Source organism: Salmo salar, chromosome ssa06 (genome assembly GCF_905237065.1).
Source record: "Salmo salar chromosome ssa06, Ssal_v3.1, whole genome shotgun sequence".
NCBI classification, from domain to species: domain Eukaryota; kingdom Metazoa; phylum Chordata; class Actinopteri; order Salmoniformes; family Salmonidae; genus Salmo; species Salmo salar.
This window is the reverse complement of record NC_059447.1, coordinates 59,669,430-59,695,484: the sequence shown is the minus strand read 5'-3', so window position 1 is coordinate 59,695,484 and position 26,055 is coordinate 59,669,430. Positions and strand designations below refer to the sequence as shown.

The 26,055-nt window shown below is 45.0% G+C and overlaps 1 protein-coding gene across 1 annotated transcript in view; it reads right to left on the bottom strand.

Annotated features, from left to right (window-relative positions):
- LOC106607733 (laminin subunit alpha-4-like) overlaps nucleotides 1-25,375 on the bottom strand; it is a 30,251-nt gene extending 4,876 nt beyond the window's left edge. Inside the window, exons 1-34 of the mRNA XM_014205004.2 lie at nucleotides 25,006-25,375; nucleotides 21,432-21,533; nucleotides 20,354-20,481; nucleotides 19,876-19,956; nucleotides 19,382-19,596; nucleotides 18,575-18,675; nucleotides 18,199-18,379; nucleotides 16,982-17,065; nucleotides 16,694-16,845; nucleotides 16,239-16,349; nucleotides 15,500-15,611; nucleotides 15,061-15,225; nucleotides 14,776-14,969; nucleotides 13,291-13,407; nucleotides 10,454-10,602; nucleotides 9,973-10,114; nucleotides 9,770-9,863; nucleotides 9,557-9,673; nucleotides 9,232-9,417; nucleotides 8,974-9,110; nucleotides 8,436-8,600; nucleotides 7,535-7,680; nucleotides 7,034-7,196; nucleotides 6,681-6,814; nucleotides 6,361-6,532; nucleotides 6,047-6,178; nucleotides 5,781-5,923; nucleotides 5,473-5,602; nucleotides 5,222-5,359; nucleotides 3,516-3,649; nucleotides 3,183-3,338; nucleotides 2,632-2,776; nucleotides 2,073-2,266; nucleotides 74-263 (exon numbers count right to left, since the gene is read on the bottom strand). Coding sequence (XP_014060479.2) covers nucleotides 74-263; nucleotides 2,073-2,266; nucleotides 2,632-2,776; nucleotides 3,183-3,338; nucleotides 3,516-3,649; nucleotides 5,222-5,359; nucleotides 5,473-5,602; nucleotides 5,781-5,923; nucleotides 6,047-6,178; nucleotides 6,361-6,532; nucleotides 6,681-6,814; nucleotides 7,034-7,196; nucleotides 7,535-7,680; nucleotides 8,436-8,600; nucleotides 8,974-9,110; nucleotides 9,232-9,417; nucleotides 9,557-9,673; nucleotides 9,770-9,863; nucleotides 9,973-10,114; nucleotides 10,454-10,602; nucleotides 13,291-13,407; nucleotides 14,776-14,969; nucleotides 15,061-15,225; nucleotides 15,500-15,611; nucleotides 16,239-16,349; nucleotides 16,694-16,845; nucleotides 16,982-17,065; nucleotides 18,199-18,379; nucleotides 18,575-18,675; nucleotides 19,382-19,596; nucleotides 19,876-19,956; nucleotides 20,354-20,481; nucleotides 21,432-21,533; nucleotides 25,006-25,122 — 4,827 coding nt within the window. The 5' untranslated portion in view covers nucleotides 25,123-25,375. The remainder of the gene's footprint in view (nucleotides 1-73; nucleotides 264-2,072; nucleotides 2,267-2,631; nucleotides 2,777-3,182; nucleotides 3,339-3,515; nucleotides 3,650-5,221; nucleotides 5,360-5,472; nucleotides 5,603-5,780; nucleotides 5,924-6,046; nucleotides 6,179-6,360; nucleotides 6,533-6,680; nucleotides 6,815-7,033; nucleotides 7,197-7,534; nucleotides 7,681-8,435; nucleotides 8,601-8,973; nucleotides 9,111-9,231; nucleotides 9,418-9,556; nucleotides 9,674-9,769; nucleotides 9,864-9,972; nucleotides 10,115-10,453; nucleotides 10,603-13,290; nucleotides 13,408-14,775; nucleotides 14,970-15,060; nucleotides 15,226-15,499; nucleotides 15,612-16,238; nucleotides 16,350-16,693; nucleotides 16,846-16,981; nucleotides 17,066-18,198; nucleotides 18,380-18,574; nucleotides 18,676-19,381; nucleotides 19,597-19,875; nucleotides 19,957-20,353; nucleotides 20,482-21,431; nucleotides 21,534-25,005) is intronic.
- Between the last annotated feature and the right edge of the window lie 680 nt (nucleotides 25,376-26,055).

The following is a 26,055-nucleotide window of genomic DNA, read 5'->3' as shown; positions in this document are numbered from 1 at the left end:
AGTAAAAATAAAGAAAAACCCTTGAATGAGTAGGTGTTCTAAAACTTTTGACCGATAGTGTATATTTACTTACATTGTGCCATGTTCCGTCGTTGTACTTCTCTGGGCTCTTGACCTTGACCTGTTGTTGACCCAGGTTGAAGGTGTACACCAGCTTCCCATGGGAAAAGAACAGAGCCATGTAGTTGTCCTCTGCCTCGTCTGATGCATAAAAGATGAGGCCGAACGAGGACTGGGTCTTCAGGGACAGGGAGAAGTGAGACCTGGGGGTAAAAGGTGCATTATAAACCGGGTTGTTCGAGACCTGAATGCTGATTGGTAGAAAGCTGTGGTATATTTAAGTAATAAGGCCTAATAAGGGTTTGAGGGCCTTATTGCTTTTATAAAACGGTTACCGTAATACGGTTTAGAAAAACATGAATTACTTTTTCTCAGTAAAACATGATTTTAACGGGTAAATTCGTTTTTGCATTCTGTAGTTGCTACCCAAGCGTGCTGGTCGTTAGTTATTTTCTAATGTTTTGACCCAGTCGTTAATTCGAATCATTCTACGTTGCTATGCTAAACAAATCATTGGCTTGTAGCTAGCAGATAATCAATGATGATGAGAGACAATAACTTCAATAAATATTGATTTAATAAGTATCCAATAGGCCTACATAGGCCGCACTGCTCTGATTAATGAATTAATGGGATTCTGAGTGTTTACGGTTTCCATGGTGAATTATTAGTTTTGCGTTAATTTATGGGCTAGCTAGCTAGCCTACAGGCACGGGAGAGACCGCATTTGTAAAATGAAACATTGTTGCACAACTAGTAGAGGCATACAGGTAGGTTTATACAACCCCCAACTGTTGCAAACCAAGTAGCAGCATGGGAAAATAAAGCTGTAGATGCTTTTTTCCCAGAGGGAATTATGACATTAACACGTCATGGTTGTCCCACAACTCCCGCATATCAACCAATCAGCATCCAGTATCCTAACAACCTTTTTTATAACAGACCTATACCCACGAGTGTGACACAAAAAAATGTTATACTGTTGTCATTATGTTGGTAGCAATAAGGCACCTTGGGAGTTTATGGTATATGGCCAATATACCATGGCTGACTTCTGTATCCAGGCACTCCGCGTTGCGTCGTGCTTAAGAACAGCCCTTAGCCGTGGTATAGTGGCCATATACCACACTACCTCGTGCCTTATTGCTTAATTATACTATACTCAGACCATTACTCAGAGACCCAGAGTAAAGTGCATGTGACTAGTACTTAGACCAAGAAAACAGAGTGGAGTTCATGTGTAGAGTGGGCTCATGATTGACCTCTGGTTGACCTCTGGTTGACTTCTGCTTGACCTATCACCTATGTTGTACCCCCAGGTTGTGGCCCAAATGTCACCATATTCCCTTCACAGTGTACTACCTTTAAACAGAGCCCTATAGATGCGGTGAAGAAGTCATTTGAATGCAGACCATGGGGGGATAGAGGAAGGATGCAGGATTGATCTAACAAAGTGGATATTTGTCAATTCCGTCATGGTTGATTTATTGGAACAGGCCCACAATGTGGTTAATAAAGTCTGATATGGATATCTTTGGTTGTTTTTGCATAACATTTAGAAGTTGTCCCTTTTCAGGTTGAGAAGTGTCTGCTAAATGCTAACTCCCGTTCATAAAAATGACTTTGACTACCACCACCGATGTATGCTAGCTACTCTATGCTACCAGCTTATAACTGTAATGCAGTTGATTGGTGACGATGACATGAACGTGTTGGGGTTGACATCCATAAAAGCATTATACTCAGATTTTTACCTCAACATAGTGTGAAATACACATATAAACACTAGCCTACATGTAGGATCATTTTGCTGGGGGGCAATGAGGAGATTGGGGATCTTTCCCAGACAGCATCTTTAACCCAGGCGTTTCCATGGCATTTCCATTGTTTTGGTTGAGTTCCATTGACCTCTTTACCACATCTATGGGCCCTGGTCAAAAGTAGTACACTATATAGGGAATAGGGTGCTATTTGGGATGCATCCCAGGTGTTCTTCCCTTTCCTGGCCTTACCTCTCAGCGAGGGACTCTGGGATGTCAGTGTACTCCTGCCTGCTGTTGGCGATACCCCCGTAGTGGTGGGCGTGGCGGGTGGCATGGGGCCTGGCGGACAGGTAGCATGGTGTCTCTTCTGTCGCTCCTGGCTCCTGGTCATCACTGTTCAGTCCCAACAGGCCTTGTGGCTGGTTTGTCTTGTCTCTGCCCACCTTAGTGAGAGAAGGGAAGTTACTTGACTGTTAGTAGTGGGTCAATGCATGCCTATTGTTCAGTATACAGTATCATCTTTAAAGATCGAAATTAGGGGAAGCAGCACTACTGTTTGCCCCAGCGCCTTTGTTATTGTGGGGAATGGCGCCTCCGGCAGCATTGTTGTTTGGAGTAACTTCTTTGTTATTGTAGTATCCCTAACGGATGTGGCAGTATCACCAATTAAGGATTCCATCTTTAAGTGTTTATGGACTCTTTTAAGACTTGAATGAATACTGATGACTTTTGTATCCGTCAGGCATAAGCTTTTAGAAGCTAAACTCGGGTTCAATGACATGTATTTAAATTATCTTTATTTCTTTACCTTCCTAATATGGCCCTGCTTGGAGTTTTTGCTGTGCTTTGAGAGCAGGGCAGCGGGCGGTCGCTCCACAGGGCAGTCCTGCAGGGAGGTCTGGACATTCTCAGTGTACTTCTGAAAGTCCTCAGGCTCAATGTCCCTGTCTTGTCTAGAGAGAGAGAGAGAGAGAAAGAGAAAGAGAGAGAGAGAGAGAGAGAGAGAGAGACAAGCAACTCAGTGCCAAAGACATAAGAACCATAGAGATACACACACACACAACTCTGTCTCCATGGAAACAAACTCCATGTCCTCCCACTCGGCTCTCAACAGCAGCTCTGCCTGGCTTTCTTCCTCTCATAGATACAGCTAGGCAGCAAGGTTTTCACCAACCCGACCTGAGCCAGATGTCCAATGAGCTTGCTATCATAACAACGTTCTCTGGAGATAGGTGTGTAAAACCTTGGACTCGTTCACTTGCTAATATTAGATGCAATCCATTACACTCCATGACGTCAAACGCATAAGGCTTTTAATGTGGTCCGAGTGCTGTGGCAGTGAGAGAGGGGCCAGGTCACCTGCTGATGTAGGCGTAGCTGATGCAGCCAGTGAAGTTCTTGATGCTACTACTGGGAGAGCCTCCTAAGTAGAAGCTCCTCACTGTGGAGGCTGAGGCGGGGGAGGACGGACGTTTCTTCTCATGCTTGTCTTTGTCATCCACCACCAGCTCATATCTGATGGAGATAGATAGTTATCGGTCAATTGTTACAGTGAACAAATATAATACATTTTGCTTTTAAATCACACTTTTAAATATGAAGAGATATGTATGTGGCTTGACAGCGAGGCAATCCGTAAAAAATACTTGCCAGATAAAGGGAGATGTTTTTTACGGTACATAGGATTCTTACTTGTCATTATTCGCTGAAGCTACCAGGAAATGGGTCATTCCATCGTTGTACTGCTTCTTCTGTGATTTGACTCTGGTGCCCCTGGAGTTCAATACCACTGCTCCGTTCTCCAGAGCGATGGTAAACTCATCAGACTGAAGGAGGAATAGAGTTTGGAGTTGAACAACAGTTGTATTTCCTTTGCAGTTCCTTTGGAACTCATAAACTCCTCAGCAAAAAAAAGAAACATCCCTTTTTCAGGACATCCCTTTACAATCTTCATTGTAAAGGGTTTAAACAGTGTTTCCCATGCTTGTTCAATGAACAATAAACAATTAATGAACATGCACCTGTGGAACGGTCATTAAGACACTAACAGTTTACAGACGGTAGGCAATTAAGATCACAGTTATGAAAACTTAAAACACTAAAGAGGCCTTTCTACTGACTCTGAAAAACACCAAAAGGAAGATGCCCAGGGTCCCTGCTCATCTGCGTGAACGTGCCTTAGGCATGCTGCAAGGAGGCATGAGGACTGCAGATGTGGCCAGGGCAATAAATTGCAATGTCCGTACTGTGAGACGCATAAGACAGCGCTACATGGAGACAGGATGGACAGCTGATCGTCCTCGCAGTGGCAGAACACGTGTAACAACACCTGCACAGGCTCGGTACATCCGAACATCACACCTGTGGGACAGGTACAGGATGGCAACAACAATTGCATGAGTTACACCAGGAACGCACAATCCCTCCATCAGTGCTCAGACTGTCCGCAATAGGCTGAGAGAGGCTGGACTGAGGGCTTGTAGGCCTGTTGTAAGGCAGGTCCTCACCAGACATCACCGGCAACAACGTTGCCTATGGGCACAAACCCACCGTCGCTGGACCAGACAGGACTGGCAAAAAGTGCTCTTCACTGACGAGTCATGGTTTTGTCTCACCAGGGGTGATGGTCGGATTTGCGTTTATCGTCGGAGGAATGAGCGTTACATCGAGGCTTGTACTCTGGAGCGGGATCGATTTGGAGGTGGAGGGTCCGTCATGGTCTGGGGCGTGGTGTCACAGCATCATCGGACAGAACTTGTTGTCATTGCAGGCAATCTCAACACTGTGCGTTACAGGGAAGACATCCTCCTCCCTCATGTGGTACCCTTCCTGCAGGCTCATCCTAACATGACCCTCCAGCATGACAATGCCACCAGCCATACTGCTCGTTCTGTGCGTGATTTCCTGCAAGACAGGAATGTCAGTGTTCTGCCATGGCCAGCGAAGAGCCCGGATCTCAATCCCATTGAGCACGTCTGGGCCCTGTTGGATCGGAGGGTGAGGGCTTGGGCCATTCCTGCCAGAAATGTCCAGGAATTTGCAGGTGCCTTCGTGGAAGTGGGTAACATCTTACAGCAAGAAACGGCAAATCTGGTGCAGCCCATGAGGAGGAGATGCACTGCAGTACTTAATGCAGCTGGTGGCCACACCAGATACTGACTGTTACTTTTGATTTTGACCCCCCCTTTGTTCAGGGACACATTATTCCATTTCTGTTGGTCACATGTCTGTGGAACTTGTTCAGTTTATGTCTCAGTTGTTGAATCTTGTTATGTTCATACACATATTTACACATGTTAAGTTTGCTGAAAATAAACGCAGTTGACAGTGAGAGGACGTTTCTTTTTTTGTTGAGTTTATGAAACAAATAAATACAATTCAGGCAAGAATCAATATACCCCTTCGATGTGGTAGAACAGGAGACCAGTAGGCTGCAGTGTCCTGAAGTTAAGGCCACCCTCGAAGGCGTCGAAGGGAGATATCTTTGCTGCAGACCCCAGGTAGCTCTCTCCAGTGAAGTAGGCTTTACGGGACATCTGTTAGAATCCAAGACACAACAGGGACATTGTCAACTATTGTAGTTCAGTTGATTCTGTATACACCACCAATGCTTTGTCTAATAGCATTTGCTATGGACTACAGTACATACAAAGGACTCCTCAGGACAACCGCTGCTGATGCCAATAGTGCCTGGTTCCTCCAGGAGGTTAAAGTCTTTCTTCTGGAACTGGAAGCCCTTCACACAGCCCTTCAGCCCCATCAGGGAGGACAGCTCAGGCCTGGGAATATGCTCATAGTCACATAGGGCCTGCTGTCCAACTGTACTCAGTGTAATGCTAATGTAATAATCTGTTGATATTGTGTTGCAATTGTCAACTATGCTTACAAAGTTAGACCTCTTAAGGTCCTTGGATTGGTGTGAGGAAGTGCATGTGTGTGATTAGATATCTGACTCACCTGGAGAGGAGAATATGCGAGGGGGCCCCTCCTATGTAGATATCGGAGAAGGGCAACGTTTTTTTCTCATTCTCCATGGACTTCACGTGACTCTTGTCCACCAATAGAATGATCTTCTTGGAGTAATGATAGATGACTGACACCTATAAAAAGAACAGCACAGCTTAGATTGGATTAGGCCTACTGTTGAAAGGAAATTGATTTCATTCACATCTCAATAGGCACACCCCTGCCGACAAAAAGACAATGGGCTGATTTAGATTTACCTCATGGTATCTTGCGTCATTGATCTGTAGTTTAGGTAAGTTACTCTCCATGACGATCGGGCCTCCGCTGAAGCCAAAGTCGTACATGAGACGTAGGAAGCCATTCTTCAACTCTAACAGGAAGAAGTTGTCCTGGAAAGAATTATTGAACAGTTTTTTCTAGAGTCATTTTTCCCAGTAACATGATGCAGAACAAGTATCGGTAAATCTCTCTATGCTCTCTGAAGAATTGCAAGGCATAGCATTGCATCGCTGACCGACTGACTATGTTGCTTGTTCAAAAATACAGGGGACATTTTCACTACTATATTTACCCCGGTGACCATGAGTAACAGGATGCCGTTGTTTGCTACAGTCCGAACAGCAATGTCAAACCGGGTGACGATGCCAAATTTACCCCTCCTCTCCATGTTGTTGATGAGGGCATATCCAGTTCCGTCAAACAGGTAGCTGGCGATACGACTCTGTGAGAATGCCAGCTTATACCTGATACGGGAAAGAAAACAATGTTAAGTCGAAATGAAGCGACTTGTCTGAAGGAGCCTCAGATGGAGACATGTGGACTCTTTAAGGGCAGAGGTAATATCTAAAGTTCCCAACAGAAAACGTATAGACAAGATACAGTATATCATACCTGGGACAAGGTGTTGAAGCAACTACATCCATCTTGTGGGTCTGTTTGAAATTGTACAGACTGATGACGTCATTATTTAAAGAGGCCAACTCGATGCATCCCACAAAAGGAGCTAGGCTGAGTGCAGGTGGAAGCTACAAGAAAAACAGAACATTCAGAATCTTATCTTGGAAGGAAAAAGTAAAAAGAGAGTCATCTCAGAACTGATTCAATTCTGCTGTGTCAATGGTTCATGAGGGAAGTACAGTTTACATCAACACTGTATGATGTAAATGGTCTGCTATGCATTAGCCAATGCCACAGAACTCTGATCAGAGGTTGATGTCATATCCTGTTAGAAAGTAATACCGTACCCTGACATCAGCGGGGACGCCACCCACGAAGAAGACAGTGTCTTCAGGGTCCAGGTTGAACAGGGAGTCGGTGCCAAAGGCTTCGCCCTTTTGGATGAACTTCTGCTCGTCAGTGGACGTCTGACTGGGTACAGTCAGGAACACTTTTCCATGTCTGCCCAGCCTGTCAAAACAAAGACACAAAGCAGCGTGAATAATCAGTCCCATCAACACCATTACATCCTGCATGGGCAGAACAGCCTCATAAATCCCTGTGAGTGGTTAGACTAGACAGATGTCCTGTCTGTGTGAATGGACGGACGGTCTTTAGCAAGGTTGCAAATCTGTACTGTATGTGCTTTAGCCAAGTTCTTTGTCATTGCTTGTCATTCATGAAACATGTATGGCATGACAACAGACACGACAGATGTCTTGTCTAATAAGCATTAGTTCATCTTCTACCAGGCTATGCCAGTCTATCTGTGCGACTGGATCTGTTGCTTAGGTAACGCATTACTGTACCTCTCCACTTTGATGAGGTTGAAGACTGGAGGCCATTGGCTGACAGGCTTTGAACCCAGCGGGATTTCAACATCTTCCCCTCCCAGGTTGTAGATGTACACCAGGTTGTCATTCTTGATGGCCAGACCCATGTAGTCCTTCTTACCCTATATGATATGTAGGAGAGAAACCAAGGTGACAGGTTTTATATAGCACAGTGCATGTATTGTAAAATTGAATCCCTGCCTGCGATCTTATTCAGGTAAAATCTCCTAATCTTTGCTTTATAAAACCAACGAAGGGTCACAGAGTGCCATTTCTAAGCATCAAGCAGACTTACACAAACACCACTGCATAATTTACAGCAGTGGCAGAATCACCAGGGCAAGCAGCATCATTAAAGAGAACAGAGAGGCCCAGAGAGGAGAGCTCTGCCCTGCCGTCATTAAGCTCCTGTGGGTGGGGGGTAACGGCATTTATGTAAATGAGCCCCGACTTTGGCGGCAGTGGCACACACAACAGGCGTCTCCTGGAAACCTTTTGAAAAAGGCAACTGTCTGTTCTCAAAGGCCTCTTCTGCTCACATGATCACAGCAAACCATTCATCTGCACACAAGCTGCTCTCACCCTTTTATCTCAAGCCATCCTCAGGGTCCAAGTCTGGGAACTTTCAATAGCAGATCTGGGCCATTCTGCAACCCCCTTCTCCAACCCACCCACACAATAGAAAAACACCTCAGTATTATCGCTATATACTGGTCTATGCTAGCCTGATCCCAGATGTGTTTATGCTGTATGGCCAACTTCCAGGGTTGTGGCATGACAACACAAGGAGTAAGCTATACAGGACAAGTAGATCTGAACCCAGCACCAGCCCATCTCCCTATTTCCTGACCTCCCCCTCTCCCCCCAGCCTCCTCACGTTTCTGTCTCCCAGATAGAAGATGAAGCGGTCCTCAATAGGGTCCTTATCTGGGTCCACCCTGATGAACAGACTGATGGTGGTCACTGTCTTAAGGTCCGCCACATTGATGTGGGGCTGCACTTCAACCGACGACTGACCGTTGAACTTCATGGAAACTTGGACCTACAGTATGGTGTAACAAAACATGATATACAGGGCCTTCGGAAAGTATTCAGACCCCTTGACTTTTTCCACATTTTGTTACGTTACAGCTTTATTCTAAAATGGATTAAATAAATGTCATTATGGGGTATTGTGTGTATATTGATGAGGAAAAAAATATTTGATCAATATTAGAATAAGTCTGTAACTTAACAAAATGTGGAAAAAATCAAGGGGTCTGAACACTTTCCGAAGGCACTGTATCTGTGTCATACAGGACTCGATTTTGAACAAGACTTGGGATTATAGTAACACAAGACTATACAGGGTTTTTCATTGGTTGAAAGTACATTTTGGTTGTGATGTTAGTGATTGTTCAGAAGTTAATTTTGACCTTCTTGGCCACACTCCTGGCCTGGGCGATGAGCTCTCTGATCCTCATGATGTTGGTGGTCACGTTGTTCACTGGCTTCTTCTCAATGACACGCAGCTTGTCCAGCAGCTCAGGAACCAGCTCAGACAGGTTCTCAACTGAAAACCCCACCATGGATGGAGAGGATTACCACTTACTAGTTTGAGTGTAATGCTTAGTCATTTAGTCTTCTCTGTCGAGGATTGAAATACTGTAGAAGTGTTTATGAGTGTACTGTACCTGCTTCCCCAGCAGATACTACAGCGCGGTCAAAGGCTGCAGCAGAGTAATCTTGGTTCTTCATGTTGGTGGCCCACTCCTCTACCTTCTCGTGGATGGGGGTGATGGTCTGCAGGACCTCCACGGAGCGGTTCAGGGTGCCTTCAGCCACCTCCCTGGTGAGCTCCAGACGCTTGGTGGTTCTGCCTGGAAGGTCAGAGTGGAATTCAGAGCAACAAATTCAGTACCGAGATGAGGAGAGCAATCTTGGAATGGCAGTGAATACAATGATGTGCATGTCAGAGACCCTAGATAGGCTATGGTCCAGAACAAGAATGTGTTTTACCTGGCTCAATTCCCTTGATGTCTTTCAGTACTTCCGCTAGTTTTTTGGTGTTGTCATCCATGGTCTCCTTGGTCTCCTCAATATATTTAATCTTGTCCAGAACCTCAGTTTCAACCTCTGTTGAGACAATTCACACATGTATCATTGAGGAGAACCTGTACAGCCTAGTCTAACAACAATCAGACAATGCCTAATCTAAACAATATGTCATACCAAATTGCTCAGAACGCAATGAAATAGATTCCCTGAAGATGTTGTCACTCTGGGTCTTCAGGAACCCCAGCTGTGTGTTGATCCCATTGGTGGCCTGCCATAGACAGCACAGTTTTAGCTTATCAATTGAAAACCACTCTATATTAGCCTAAATACTGTATGTAGCTAATGTAGCTAACTGCTGCGCATTTCAGACAACCTACATCCTCAGCTCTTGTTGCTAAATCCAGTGTTGTCAGTCCAGTGATGTTGGCCTCTTCGATGTACTGGACTATGTTGTTGTACACATTGGCTGCATCCAGAGCCTTCTGCACGAATCCGTTGGCATCGCTGCGTTTCAGATCACTAGGTGGAAAGAAACGTACAACAACATCAAGGTCTAGTTGGAGTCTTTGTAAAGCATTAAGGGTAAAGAACATAGCTGTAGTGTTGGCCTGCTTTTAACTGTGATACTACTACTGTACTACTCATTTGTGCTTCAAGTAAAGTGTGATTGAGTGTTGATCAGTTTTGAATAATGTTCAGTGGTGGTTTTGTTCTTGAATGTGGTGTGCATTATAATGGAATAAAGTGGATAATCGAGTGTAGTCATGTTTAGCAGTTGGTTGTTTGGTTCTACAATGTGATGTGCATTAGAGTGATGCCATTATGAGATCACTACTATAAGACATCACTACTACTCACTACTCCAGCTCGTCCGCTTGACTCTGTAGATCCTTTGCGTGGTCCTGGGCTCTCTGGACTAGGTCTCTGTCTGCCAGGGACAGCGCCTCAGTCTTCTCCTGCAGCAGCTTGCTGGCGCCATCGATCGCAGCGTGGTACTCAGTCACGTTCTACACAGATACAGACCCCATTCCAGGACTTAACTAACAAAGTTACGTCTGAATGATTCTATTTCCCCACTGACTAAACCAATAGAGAGCCAATTGACTTAAAGGGATACCTTGGGATTTTGGCAATGAAGCCCTATGCTTACCATTGATGTCCTGTCATTATGCTAAAGCTAGATAGCAATTGCACTAATGGTAGTTAGCAAAATTCTTCCAGCAGAGACATACAAATGGTATCCACAAGTTCATCTGACTCTGGGGAAGAATACAAAGTGCTACAAAATCCTGAAGTATCCCCTCAAAAGGGGAATTGTATAACCTGTTTCAACTCTGAGCGGTTGTTTTGGGTCCTGTACAGGGTCTGGCAAATGTTGGTGGGTCATAAGAATGAAGTTCTTACCTTTTCTAACAGTACTAAGCGTGTGTTTGTAGTACTTATAGTTTTGAAACCGAAATGTACTTTATGAGGGTAGTACACAATATTATGAATCGTTTAGAAAATGCCATCAGAGGGCGTCAGAGTTTGCAGCAGCGTTTTTGATCTCATGCAACTCCAAAAAATGCCCTAATATCATTTTGGGTGTCTGTTAGATTTGTCATGGATTCATACTAAGTGTATTGAGAATACATGGTACTCTCCCTGTCATGCCATACAGTGCCTTTAGAAAGTATTCACACCCCTTGTCTTTTTCCACATTTCGTTGTGTTAAAGCCTGAATTTAAAAGGGATTCCATTTAGATTTTGTGGCAGTGGCCTACACACAGTACCCCATTATGTCAAAGTGGAATTATGTTTTGAGACATTTTTACAAATTAATAGAAAATGAAAAGTTGAAATGTCTTTAGCCAATAAGTATTCAACCCCTTTGTTATGGCAAGCCTAAATAAGTTCAGGAGTAAAAATGTGCATAACAAGTCACATAATAAGTTGCATGGACTCACTCTGTGTGCAATAATAGTGTTTAACATTGTTTTTGAATACTTCATCTCTGTAACCCACAAATACAATTATCTGTAAGATCCCCCAGCCGAGCAGTGAATTTCAAACACAGATTCAACCACAAAGGCCAGGGAGGTTTTCCAATGCCTCGCAAAGAAGGGCACCTAATGGTAGATGGGTATCCTTTTCAGCAGTGATTAATTACACTTTGGATGGTGTATTGATACACCCAGTCACTACAAAGATACAGGCGTTCTTCCAAACTCAGTTGCCGGAGAGGAAGGAAACCGCTCAGGGATTTCACCATGCTGACTTTAAAACCGTTACAGAGTTTACTGGCTGTGATAGGAGAAAACTGAAGATGGATCAACAACATTGTAGTTACTCCACAATACTAACCTAAATGACAGTGTGAAAAGAAGGAAGCCTGTACAGAATACTCATTTTCTAAAATATGCATCCTGAATAAGGCACTAAAGTAAAACTGTAAAAGATTTGCCAAAGAAATTAGCTTTATGTCCTGAATACAAAGTGTTATGTTTGGGGCAAAACCAACATGACACATCACTGAGTACCACTCTTCATATTTTCAAGCATGGTGGTGGCTGCATCATATTATGGGTATGCTTGTCATCGGCAAGGACTAGGGAGTTTTCTTTTGGATAAAAATAAATGGAATAGAACTAAGCACAGCACAGGCAATCCTAGAGGAAAACCTTATTCAGTCTGCTTTCCAACAGATACTGGGAGTCCTTTCACCTTTCAGCAGGACAATAACTTAAAACACAAGGCCAAATATACACTGGAGTTGTTTACCAAGACGACATTGAATGTTCCTGAGTAGCCTAGTTCCAGTTTTGACTTGAAAATCTTTGGCAAGACTTGAAAATGGCTGTCTAGCAATGATCAACAACTAACTTGAAAGAGCTTAAATAATTTTTTTAATAATAATTTGCTAATATTGTACAATCCAGGTGTGCAAAGCTCTTAGAGACTTACCCAGAAAGACTCACAGCTTTAATTGCTGCCAAAGGTGATTCTAACATGTATTGATTCAGAGGTTTGAATACTTATGTAAATGAGAAATGTTTTTGTTATACATTTTTTTTACCCCTTTTTCTCCCCAATTTCGTGATATCCAATTGGTAGTTACAGTCTTGTCCCATCACTGCAACTCCCGTACGTGAGAGGCGAAGGTCGAGAGCCATACGTCCTCCGAAACACGACCCCGCCGAGCCGCACTGCTTCTTGACACACTGCTCGCTTAACCCGGAAGCCTGCCGCACCAACGTGTTGGGGGAAACACCGTACAGACCAAAGTCAGCTTGCATGCGCCCGACCCTCCATAAGGAGTCGCTAGAGCACAATGGGACAAGGACATACCAGCTGGCCAAACCCTCCCCTAACCCGGATAACGCTGTGCCAATTGTTCGCTGCCTCATGGGTCTCCCAGTCACAGCCGGCTGCGACACAGCCTGGGATCGAACCTGGGTCTGTAGTGACACCTCAAGCACTGCAATGCAGTGCCTTAGACCACTGCGCCACTCGGGAGGCCCCCAAAATGAGATATTTCTGCATTTCATTTTCAATACATTTGCAAACATTTTCTAAAAACATGTCTTCACGTTGTCATTATGGGATAGATGGGTGAGAGAAAAAACATCGCACTGCAGCAATGGGTCCAAAATACAAAGCTTTCAGGCATAGGTTAATGGTGACTGTGGTGTGTACAGAAAGAGAGCAGGCCTTACCTGCACCAGGAGAACCATCTCAGCAACAGTATTCTCAGTGTCTATGATGAGGTCTTCAGCTGTCTGCAAGGTGTCATTCACAGCTTCGTAGTTCTCCATCAGTATCTGCTGCTTGGCCTGGGAGAGAGAGTGGACAGGACTGGTGACTACTTGAATACTTCCGTTTTTGTAGTACAGAGCAAAGGAGGCTGGTGGGAGGAGCTATACGAGGACAGATGATACATTATGTGTAGTGAGTACAGGTTATGCATGTCTCCCATTTGAACCCTGTTATCATAAAAGTACATAAATCATAGGAACAATAATATTAAACGTGAAATGAAAATGATGAAAAATGTGTTTTCCCCAAAGAGGCAAGATAGAGATATTTGTTGACAAAGATATAAGTATAGCACAGTAACATCTTCCTACCCCCATAGTAACCCTGGCTTTGTTTCTGTTGCTACGACTAGTGTTGACCAATCTGCTTAGGGAAGGAAGATCCCCAGATTATGGGAGGCCTCCTGTTTGGACAGTGCACCATTCATGTCATTGGTTTACAGCAGAGGCCCTGATCATGGGGATAACACACACATACGGCACTGCAGCAGCTGGCTGCTCCAAGCTCCACTGGAGCACAACCACAATGGGCCCATAATGTCAACTTGGCCATGACAACAGGCCAGTCTGTGTTCTACAAAGAATCGCAATCCCTCAGGTTTTCACACCATAATGAATAGGACCAACAGGCCTGTTGTATTGTATTTCGGATCTATAAACAGAACAGACACGCCCCAGACTTAAAGAAATTTTAAGGAGCTTTACAAAATGACTGTACACATGATACCCAATTCAATGTCAAGCAGCTGTAGGTGTTTAACTCTAAGGGGCATAGCCTCTTTATATGGGGATACAATTGTGTGGTGCAGTAATGCATCTCCCCCAGTTTGTGCCTCCGAACAATCCAATCCAACAGCTGTTTCTGTGTTACTGTTCTCTACTACTAAATACCACGGGTAATTGAGTTCTCTGGCAGACTTTGGGAACAACAACAATCCCCATACAGATGGAGAGAAATATCTGGTCTATTCCTTGGCAGGAGCAGGACAGCGTTGCTTCCCAGTGATAAAGCCAAGCTGAACTCCTACAACATTCAGAGGGAAGTTAGAGGTAGACTGCACTGAGGCAGAACTCAACAACATCACACTCCCCCTAGAGCAGGCTTGAGCTGCACTTATCTTTTTAGCAGGGCGTTCTCACAGGGAGCTGTAGTAATAAACCCAAGCGGACGAACACAGAGAGCTGGAAACCAGAGAGCCAGGGAGTCAGGCCAGCAGGCAGTCAGTCAGTCTGTCAGGCAGCCAGTAAGGAAGTCAGTCAGAGAGTCAGAGGATCAGGGAGGCTGGGAGTCAGGGAGTCAGCGAGAGACATTTGGGGAGCCAGGACGAGAGCGGCTCCCGGCGGCACGGTTTGGTCCAAGCGGACCCCGGGGTTGTGGGAAGTTACCTCACTCCTCTGGAATTTGACGGTGTTGGCCTTGTTAATGTCCTCCGTCTCCTGGACAGTGTTGGCAGCCTTCTGGAGGATATCCTGGGCCTCAGAGAGCTTTTTGGTGAAGCGGGAGAGCACCTCCCGTATCGGGGCCACGCGGCCTTCCGTACTGATCAGCTTCTTCTCCAGCTGACGCACGTGTCTAAGGACTGAACAACACACAAATGGGACCACAAACGCAGCCTTTTGTAACACATCATCAAAAATGTGTGTGTGTGCGCATGCACGTGTTTTCCTCACGGTCGTGGGCCTCCGTGGACTCATCGGTGGCAGTGGGCTCTCGTGTGGACAGGTCCAGTTTCTTCATCAATGTCACCATGCCCTCGGCCATGGCCGTCTTCTTTCTGATGACCTCTGGGTCCAGGTCCTGATGGACACTGTAGAGCTCCCAGTCACTGATCATTTCTGTGAGACACAAACATAACAGGGAGCACAGGGTGAAGGAAGGCTGGGATGTGACTGAGGCCATGTTACCAGAAGCACCTCTCGTAAACTCAAACGCTGATAAATGGACGACAGTAGGAAATACAGCAAAGTTGATTTGGATTTCAATCTTAAGCCAAGTTATTGAATATCACATATCAATATTTAGAACGTACCTAAAAGCCTTAATAATCCCGGGGAGGTGGACAGTACTCAAAGAGGCATAGCAGTGTAGCTTTAGCAGGCCTAAAATTACCTTCAATGAGTACGTTGAGGGTGGTGAGGTTAGTGGTCAGCTCGTCAGCAAGAGTGACGCTTTGTAGTGTGTCTTCATCCACTCGGTCCCCCATGGACTTCACTTCACTCTCCTGGCCCACCACAAACACCAGACACATCAATGACATAGTCAAGACAAACACCACAAGAACACACAAATCAATCACAGTCCGGACACTACCACTACAGCTCAATAAAATAGATTTGATGGCTCTGAGAGATAAGCTAACTGATCTACACTCCCCTACGTATTTATTTGGACAGTGAAGCTAAAACTTTCTTACTGGCTCTATACTCCAGGATTTTGTATTTGAGGTCAAATATTTTTTCTCAGGCGACTACAGAATGTCACCTTTTTTTTCCTAGGGTATTTTCATACATATCTGTTTTACTGTTTAGAAATGAAAGCACTTCGTGTATCTAGTCCCCCTCATTTGAGGATGTCATAAATATTTGGCCAAATCCACTTATTAGTGTATTAAAATTGGTCAAAAGTTTAGTAATCTGCCCCATATTCCCAGCATGCAATGACTACATCAAGCTTGTGACTCTAAAAACTTGTTGGATGCATTTGCAGTTTGTTTTGGTTGTGTTTCGGGATTAATAGAAATTGTTTTCTGCAGGTGGACTTTATTTCACCTCCAGAGTAATGTAAACAGTGAAAGAGGGAGGAAGAGGAGTGCGAGTGAGTTAGATGAGCGATGAAGGTGTCCTCTTACTGTCTCTGCCAGATGGTTCATGTCTGAGAGTAGAGCAGCACTGGCCTCCTCCAGCTGCCCTGTCTGTGTCCTCATCATAGATGACTTATTTCTCCAGTTCATAAACTGAGTCTGAAACCAAAACGGGAGAAATTAGATACACTTAAACAATGCAATTACAATACAGTCAATGCATGTTAGGATCGTGAGAAGAGAATTGTGTGATGTGCACTGTACAATGGTTGGTGTATTGGTTGGTTAGTTAGTTGGTAGGTTAGTTAGTTGGTTGGGTGGTTGGTTGGGTGTTTAGTGTATGAGATTTGCCAATATCCAGTGGCTTTGTAATAGTTCAACTCCTGAAGTTGAGTTGCTTATTTCGCTTGTTTAAATCAGAATGAACGGATAATATAGGTGTGTATAAACATGATTGAGTCCCGACTATATCAGCGTGAGCAGAAAGAGAGGCTGTACTCTACCTGCAGACGGTGGGCGGTGTAGTTGTAGTACTTGAGTCTGTCGTTGGCTGCAGCCCCAGTGGAGATGTTCAACACGCTGACCTTCACCTGGTCCAGCGTCTTATTGGATAGCCTCAGGTCACCAATCAGGTGCCAGATACACTCATCACAACCTGATAGGAGGGAGGAGCCAAATAACGACAAATCATTTTCTATGTAATTTCCCCAACATCACATCAGTCCAACACAAAAAAAATAGTTGTTTACGATGAACTGAAATGTCTTTTATTTCTAACCAAGCCCTCTTACTGATGTTGCAGGGGTTGACCATGGCCGCTTCTGGCAAACACTCCCCAGTGTGCATGTCACAGTGACCGCTAGCACAGTCACATTCTGGATGGAAGAAACAGACACACACATGCACCTCATATAGCTACAGTTGATTCCATGTGGAGTTCCCTTGATCAAGTCGAATGATTTATCAGCTGGACATGTGAGAGTCAGTCTGGGTACCAAAAATATGATGGAACCCATGGTGAGTATTATGGCTGGGAAGGAGTGCTGCTGCACATGCTGAGGGGTTTGGTATTGGCTCTGACCTTGTACTGTATATAGCTTCCTCTCTTAGTTCTTATTTCTCATGTTTTGTATTTTCTTAGAATTTATACTTTTGAATACTGCGCTGTTGGGTAGGGCTTGCAAGTGAAAGGTGCAATATGCCGAAATCGCTCCGCCATTGCCTGGATGCTAAAATTCTACAAGTTCGCCTATTTCAGTTTATGTGACAAAAATAGTCTATGCGTAGTGTAGAGAATCATTGTACCATCTAAACCACTGTGTAATATCTTTTCAATAGCCCAAAATATTGTATTTTCAGCTGTTTGAAGCTGGTGTACAAAACCGAAAGTAAAAGACACAAAAACGAAAGATAAGAATGGGAAGCATAGAAATAGCGCAATAGATCTATCGCTTCTTAGACTTGCTTTCAATGAGAATGACATATCTACAACTCACATTTCTATGTGAATTTGGTTGGGTCGCCCAAAAGTTACATAGCAGCTTTAAGCATTTCACTGTACTTGTGCATGTGACAAATAAAACTTGAACTTAGTTCCCTGGTTCTCTATACTGTGGCTGTGGGATGATTTTGGCAGCTGGCCAGATCAATTGGGGCTGGGCGGTGATGTCAGCGGAAAGTCGGATGCTAGCTGCAGTCTGTCCTTGTGGTCGTGCACAGATGTGTACAGCTGGTCCCCGGGTTGCAGATTGCAGCAGATGCCTGCCTGACATCATGTATGAGTGGGTGTGGGAACAGTGGACTGGCTAGCTAGCTGCAGTAAAAACTCTGGGGAAAACAATATCGGTACCGAATGTTTGACCAAACTGGTCTGGGTGGTTTATGTTCTTGAGTGTGTGAAACACAGAGAGAGGGATTTTTTTGACGTGTATGACAGACACTAGCTTTTGATTCCAGGATTTCCTGCATGTTGGTGATTGAGACGGGAGTAGGGTCACACATGACTTACTCTGGCACCCTGAGGGGCCGTAGTTCCAGTGGTCTGGGAGGCAGCGCTCGCAGTATCGGCCTCCGGCCCCTGGTTGGCACTGGCAGCTGTGGGTCAGAGGATGACAAGTAGGCCGGAGACCGGCAGCCCCACAGTCACACCTCCGGCAGCCCTGGCAACTGTTGAAACCTGTGTGACCCTCCTAAAGCACATTATAGACACAAGCCTTATAGTTAGTTTTGCTTGCTGTTGTTCATGCTGTTGTTAACTATATATTCACAGTAGCCTAAATGATTAGCCTGCTTTGCTTAGTTATCAGGAAAGACTGTCCAACAGTGTGAATATGTGTCCACATGGTTGTACGGCTCGCCTTGATAAGGCCCTCGAAGTGACTCACCTCACATCGGTCACAGAGTCGGCCGGTGACACCAGGCTTACAGTGACACGTCCCGGTCCTGTCGTCACACGAACCTGTCCCGCACTTGCTGCACTCGCACGCTGTAGCACAGGACACACTCATAGGTAATACAGCGCGGGTCACAGAAGCATGGCATGGTCACAATGGGAAAGGTTATTTTTGTCCTTGCGGAGGACAATACAAATGCTAATCCTGCAACAGACTGACAAGGAGTTTCCCATGTCTATTAGTATTCTATGACGTTTTCTACAAGTAACCAGAAGATCGACTCTTTGTCTCCTTGAGTTACTAGAGCTTGACTTTCCATGATGCTATTCTTACACTGATGTGCACATGCCACAAGGTTATCTTTGTTGTACTGCACTGTCTCTGAGGCATGGAGGCATTAGAGCATGGCAGGAATTCTCACTGACCAGCCTGCCAAACTATGTAAACACACAAAATGGACTTTGTTTCACATAGAGCTTTGTAATTGGCGTATGTCTATAACACCCATTATGAGCAACACAAGGGGGAATTGTCCGAGCTCTACTGAAGACAACGCCATAGTAAGCCTTTAAGACAAAGAGCAAGGTAAAAGCAGGGTTCAAATACAAAGTTAAGCATATAACTGCTCATGAACATATCTTCACCCTCCGCATCATCTTTAGATGTATAAATATCTGTTTTGTTCTCTATGTTTTCCCATGGGTAGTCTTCATTGACAGTAGGGCTGACTTATATTAGTGGAGCAAGGGCCTTAGGGTAAGTCATGTTTAATAGTACTCTTGGCAAGTTGGCACGCACCTCTGCAGTTCTTGGCACTGATGGCATCACCGTAGAAACCCGGGGCACACCGTTCACAGTTGGCTCCAGCCGTGTCCCCCCAGCAGTTCTGACAGAAGCCGGTCACGTTGTGGCATTCATTGAAGATGTGGTTGGGGTCCGAGTTACCGTTACAGTCGCACCTCTTACAGGAGTCACCAATCACCATGGGGTTGCCATAGAAACCTGGAGCACATCTGGGTGAGGAAGACGCAAGGTGATTGCCAATAATTGTTTGACTTAGGATGTCTTAATCACTTATACTGAAACATCATTGTTATTTGAAAGCATTTCCAAATATTTTCCTTTCAGGTTCAGAAAAATTGGCCCATATTCAAAATGTAGAAATAGGTGAAAATGCAAGAGTTTCATTTGTGGCTGCTTGAGCTGATTTAATGTTATGAGTGTAATTGGTCCCATGGTGGAGTTGCAGTAAAGCATGGTTGTGGCCAAGCCAAGTCCCTGTCAGCACTGACCTCTCACAGTAATGTCCAGCATAGCCCTCTTGGCACTTGCACCGTAGGATGTTACTGCTTCTGTCACAGTGCTGTGCAAAGCTGGCCAGACACACAGGGGAAAGAATGTTAGTCAGTGAGCTCTGCTCGCCAACACACAGCCCACTGGGCACAGACGTAATTTTAACGTCTAGCTCCGATTTACATTTGGTTGAGACGTCAACTAACGTGAATTAAACATGAAATCAACACAAAGTGGCACCATGTCATTGGATTTAGATTACAACTTGGGTGAGAGAAAGACGTCATTTCCTTTACATTGATGACTTTTGGCAAATCCAATCAGTTTTTTTTCATGCTGATTCAACGTCATCAGATTTGTATTTATTTTTTTAATGACGTGGAAACAACGTTGATTCAACCAGTTGCCCAGTGGGAGGCTTCTCCCTGCAGGGCCGACACAACGGTAGGGTCTGGAGGTACGGGCGCTGTGGCTTACTTGTTGGAGGGGATGGACAGGGGACAGGCGCACGGCCGGCAGGAGTGTCGTCCGTATGTGTTGACGTCAGGCATGTATCCATCTTCACAGATCTCACAGAAATCCCCAGTGGTGTGGTCCTGACATGACTGTATGGTAGGGGAGAGTGGGGTAAGTTGAGCCAAAGGGGTAAGTTGAGCTACCCTTGTTTCTAGGAAACCATACACAAAATTCATAATTTGACCAAATATTTAGGAAGAGGTTATCCTTTCATGGAGCCTGTGAAGGAAAAAAACACATATAAAAGTGGTAAGTAAGTTAAGTCCAACATTTTTTATTTTCACCAAGTCAAAGAAATGCATGAAAGTGCATCCTTGTGGCTGTGTGGGCTAATATGGTCAAAATGTTTGCCTTGGGGTAAGTTGAGCCAATGGCCATGAGGTAAGTTGAGCCAATGGTTGAGCAAATGGAAGTGTTTTCTTCCCAGATGTAATGTAAGGCATTATCTCTGGGATATGAGGTAACAACAGAGCCTGGCCTATGTTAAAAGTCTTTAAAAAAGTACAAAGTGTTTGTTTGCTGCTAAGCCGGTGTAAAAAGACGCTTAAAATGATTAAAAGACCAAAATGATTGTGATTGTGTTGAATTGTGTTTGGGAAATAAAGATAAACATGGTTTTAAAAAGGTAGGGGTAATATTTATTTCAGTACATGAAGTTGTAGGCGGTTTTAAGTTACCCTATCCCTCTGCTCAACTAACCCCATACCCGGAGTAAATTGTGCCAAGAGACCACTTTTTTTTGGACAAGCTACATTTTCAAAACTGTAATGTTTACATGAATTCTGATTATTTCCAGGGATACACATCACCCTAAAATGTATGTAGATATCTTTGTGAGAAAGAATACTATATTTCCCTTGACGGAGTGATATTGAATATACAGGTATATTTAAAAAAAAACACTCTACCCTAAAGAGTGTAATCTAGTTGAAATCTATTACTGATATAATAGTAGATTGTAATCTAAAGATTATAATCTATTACACCATAGTGTAATAATGATTAATCAAGAGGAGGTAATACATGGGAAAATACTTACTAAACAAATGCCGGTGATTTCCTCACAGGTTTCTGAGTGGCCTTTGCAGTTACATGGTAGGCATTTGTTCTGGTTACTGAGGAAATATCCTTTTGCACACACCTAAGAGAGGGAACATGAGGGAGATTTTTGTTAACGGAGTACAATCTCAGTTCCCAACAAATACAAATTTGCCCCTGAACCTGATCTGTCTAAAATTAACCAGTTTAATGGCTGCAGAATTAGAAACATATTGACCAGAGAGCAGCTGGGTCCCTGACATTAATGCCAAGTTGCTAACGAGGCACTCTATCATTCAACAGCAATTTCAGAAAGTAGAGCACCTGGAATCGTTTTGGCCAGACTGGCTTAGGTGGTCTGTCATCAATGGGCTACAACGTTCCACTGTTTTCCACAACATCTCTTATCAAACACATGCACATTCCTTCATGGGAGAAGATGCTCTCTTATTCAGCTACTGTAAGATGTGAAAGTTAAGCACAGTACTTGACCAGGAAAAAAGTATTACATACTGGATACTGCTCTGCAATATATTTACAGAATGTCAGTTACACAACATTTGTGCCCAGTTCACTCTGCCACTTTTTCTGCCACTGCTAGTGCTGTGGATTAAAGTGCAGGGATGTGGGATCGACAGTCCCAGCTCCGACACCTCAGAGTTTCTCCCTCACACGGCCGACACGGAATTTATGAGACAGTACTTTTAGTCATCCCACGTTTGGTACATGTAAATCCACTTAGAGGTGGTTTCCTGCTGCAGTATGATGTCAGAGTTCAGTAACCCCTCTCCACACCCCTTCCTCCCCACACACACATCACTTTGATCTTCAGTCACCCCATTCAAAGAGCGCACCGATCATACAATACCACTCTGTTCATATTGGCCTACTGTAAGAATGCCAAGTTTGCCCCCTTGTTCCATCCAGATTGGCTGGGACAAATACATCATACATTCCAGAGATACTGTATGCTCCCAGTTGTGATGCATATTTTCTATTGATTTATTCGTGAGCAGGCCATGAGACAAAGAAATGCCTCTCCAGTGAACTAATGTGGAACATCCTGTGAACAGCAGTGCTTTCATGACCAGAGCAGATTTTTCCCTGTAGCCCTTTCCTTCCTGTGGCTTTCCTGACCTATAGTACACAAAGTAAATAAGAACAGACTTATACATCATATTGTTACAATGTTATATGATGTCCTGGTTATAGTTCAATCAATTCCACTGGCCTTATGCACGCACACATACAGTATGTTTGCATTACAATTGATGACATGTTTTTTTATTTAACCCTTTGTTTAATAATTAACACGTACTAAAGAGTAGATGTTAGAGGCCAGACATAATGTAAAATGATCTGACTGGGTACAGGGATGATAAGCAGTCTAGAGATCCATATCACAGATGAGGCCATTGGACAAGTCCAACCACAGAATGTTAGTCCACCGGTTTTAGCGGTGGCTGACAGTGCTGAAGAATGACCCTTCATTGCTAATGACTGGATTTAGAATGATTAGCTGTGTGACATCCTGTGACAGGTCAAACAGCTGGACGATGCATACACAACCAGACCCATGGGACTAGAGGTTCCTGGGAAAGATGGAGCAGAATCAGCAGATGGTTTAGTGTGGGATAGGCTGTGTCCCAACTGGCAACAGATTCCCTACATAGTGCACTACTTTTGACCCCCAAGGCCAATACACTAGGGTTCTGGTCAAAATAGTGCACTATATAGGGAATAGTGTGCCATTTAGGACTCAAGTGTGTATACAACCCAGTAGCCTTTACACCACCGTCATATCTAATTACATCATTTCCTGTTCGTATTAATGCTTTCATTAAAATGTAATTTAGTTTCGAATCCCCTTTCATTCAAAAACCAAGCCCAAACTTTGGGTGATATTTCCCCTGGGTATAGGGAGTAATCCTGAGATACTGAAAAGGAACCCCTCAATAAGAGTTCACAGCATGGTGAATGCTCTAATCCGCTCCTAAGTGGCATGAACATTGAAATAATGGACATCTGTAGCCTTCAGGTCCACTGTGAATGTCCACTGTAATGTGAGCAATTTCGGAACTTCTCTGTGTGCCCACTACCATAGAGAACAAAGATGACATTCACCATGCGGTATAGCCTTTCTGTGTTTCATATGCAGCAGCATGTTCCAAAGACTATGTCACTGGGTTCCACTTCTAACAGGACTGAACATTGTTAAATGGTATGCGTTTATCACTAGCTGTTTATATCATGTGTTCAGAAGTGCTGTAGTAGGCCTATGTTATTAGATTCACAAGATTGACCATGAGTCTGCCTTCATCTCTGCCTCTGGGACAGCGCTGAATAAATACAGTGTTTTTTTTTAGCTCAGGCCAAAAGAAAACAAGAATTGGCTTCAAACAGGAATTCAGTCCAAAATCTACATCTCTTCAGGTCTGAGGCTGTGGGACTGTGTGGCTGTGAAATCTCGCTCTCTTTGCAATGGGAGCAACAAACCATATGCCTCCCTGAGTCCACTCCTCACAATAAGGGGCAGATAGGTTATTGACTTTGGCCCTGGTGAAGGTTTCGGCCCCTGGCTTAGTGGTAAACTCCTCGGAAGACACTGGGAGGAAAAGGGCCTGGTTAGGTCATGTGAATTTCCTTATAATCCAAAAACAGAGCAGAGACGATATGTCTGCAGTGGAGAGGCCTCATTCTCCTCATGGGACAATGGAATTGGAATGCTCACAGAACGAGTAAACAATCTTCACATTTCACAAGAGGCGGAAGATCGTCAATTCTCAATTGAAACACTATGGGGGGTCTGCTCCCTGCCCCTGCCCCACACAAGTCTAGCTATTCAATTCATTGTTCTTACATTAGTCTAGCTCTGGACACATTGTTTTGCCTGTGTCCCCCTGAGATAGAAGAAGGCATCTTTAAGCTCGATGCCCATTTATAGGGGTCCCTACTGGCCCCACAAACAGGAAATACCAGCCCGTACCCAGTCTACCCACTATAAATATGTCAGCAGCACGTCACGTATTGTTTCTCATGCTCTTTCTGCCTGCTGTGTTCCCTCTGTGTGTGTTGCTCAACACTTGGCAGCTGGTTTCCATTAGGGCCCTATCGGGGGGCCAGCGGGTGCCAGTGGAGAATGGCACGGCCCTCATCGAGGTCTCGGCTGGAGCTCCTCCGCTAACAGCCCGACCCCAGGCGGAACACAGAGAGGGTTGAGACGCAGCACTGAGTGGCCAGAGTACGGCCATAGAGATATAGATCCACACAGCAAGATCCTCTCACACCCAAACCACCCCAGCACTTCACAAATGTCTACGAAGCACACTGACTAACTCACAAACATGTCTGTCTTACAGTGGCTCTCAAATCTAAACCCGTCAGGGTTTAGCTGCAGAGGCATACAGCACAAGTCTTTGACATGACACAGTCCAAAGGATAGGACTCTTTCCACAGTCGTGGAAAAGTTTGTAACAACAACAGGCCCTCTATATTTAGCTGTGATAAGGCACTGGAAGCCTGCTATGCATCCTGTACCAGCCAAGCAGAGGAAAAAAAGAAAAGTCTGGTCTTACTTTTACCACCGAACGCTGTTCCAAATCTAAACCGTTGGGAGCCGCTGGGCAGACGATCCCTGAGAGGATGATGGAGAAAAGAAGGCAGAGGCATGGCAGAGCTCTAGTAGCAGACATGTCTGTGTATTAGTCCAGTGGAGCACTGCTCCCTCTCTGTCTCTCCCTGTCCCGTCTGTAGTGAAGTCTCTCTGGGACACAGACAGCTCTCTCCCTCGCTCCACTGCACCCGTTGGTTTCACTTTTCCACTGGTCCGACCTCCAGATGCGGTGCCTGCGCCAGCCCAGCCCCAAGTCCTGTAAACTGTGTGTACTTCCTCCTCTCCCTCCTCCCTCTCTCCTCTCGACTCCCCCCTACGCCTCCCCCAGCGGACCTGCCTCTCCCCAGAGCCTGAGCTTAAATCACATACATATGGGAAGTCTGGAGAGAGTGGGAGAGATGGGGGGGGGGAGAGGGGTGGTTTGAATTGAGAGAGGAGGGGGAGAGAGAGAGGGGAGGGAGAGAGAGGGAGGGAGGGAGGGAGGGAGGGAAAGAGAGAGGAGGGGGAGAGAGGGGAGGGAGAGAGAGGGAGGGAGGGAAAGAGAGAGGAGGGGGAGAGAGAGTGGGATAGGAGATAGTTGAATTGAGGGGGGAGAGAGAGAGGGAGAAAGAGAGAGAGATGGATAGAGAGCAATAGAGAGTTCACTAGACTAGTGTGTATGTCCAGCAGGCAGGCAGACAGACAGTGTAGTGTAGACATCCAGACGGCATATCCACCGCTGACTGTCAGAGTCACATTGAGTGTTGTCTGGCAGCAGTCGCCTCCGTTTGCAGGGTCCGCGTGTGGCACCCTTTCACCTTGGGGGCCTAAGCAGCAGACACAACCCCCAAACCCCCTCAGACCCCTATCCCTTCCCCCTCTGCTCCACTCGTCCAGGAAGAGAGGGCAGCCGGAATAAGCCTCAGCACTCTGTCTGTAGTACAGGCTGAAGGAAAACCAGCTGCCCTCTCACCCCACCTCCTCACCCTTCACCGCCTCTATGTTTGTTTACCCAGGTCAGACCGTCAAAGAA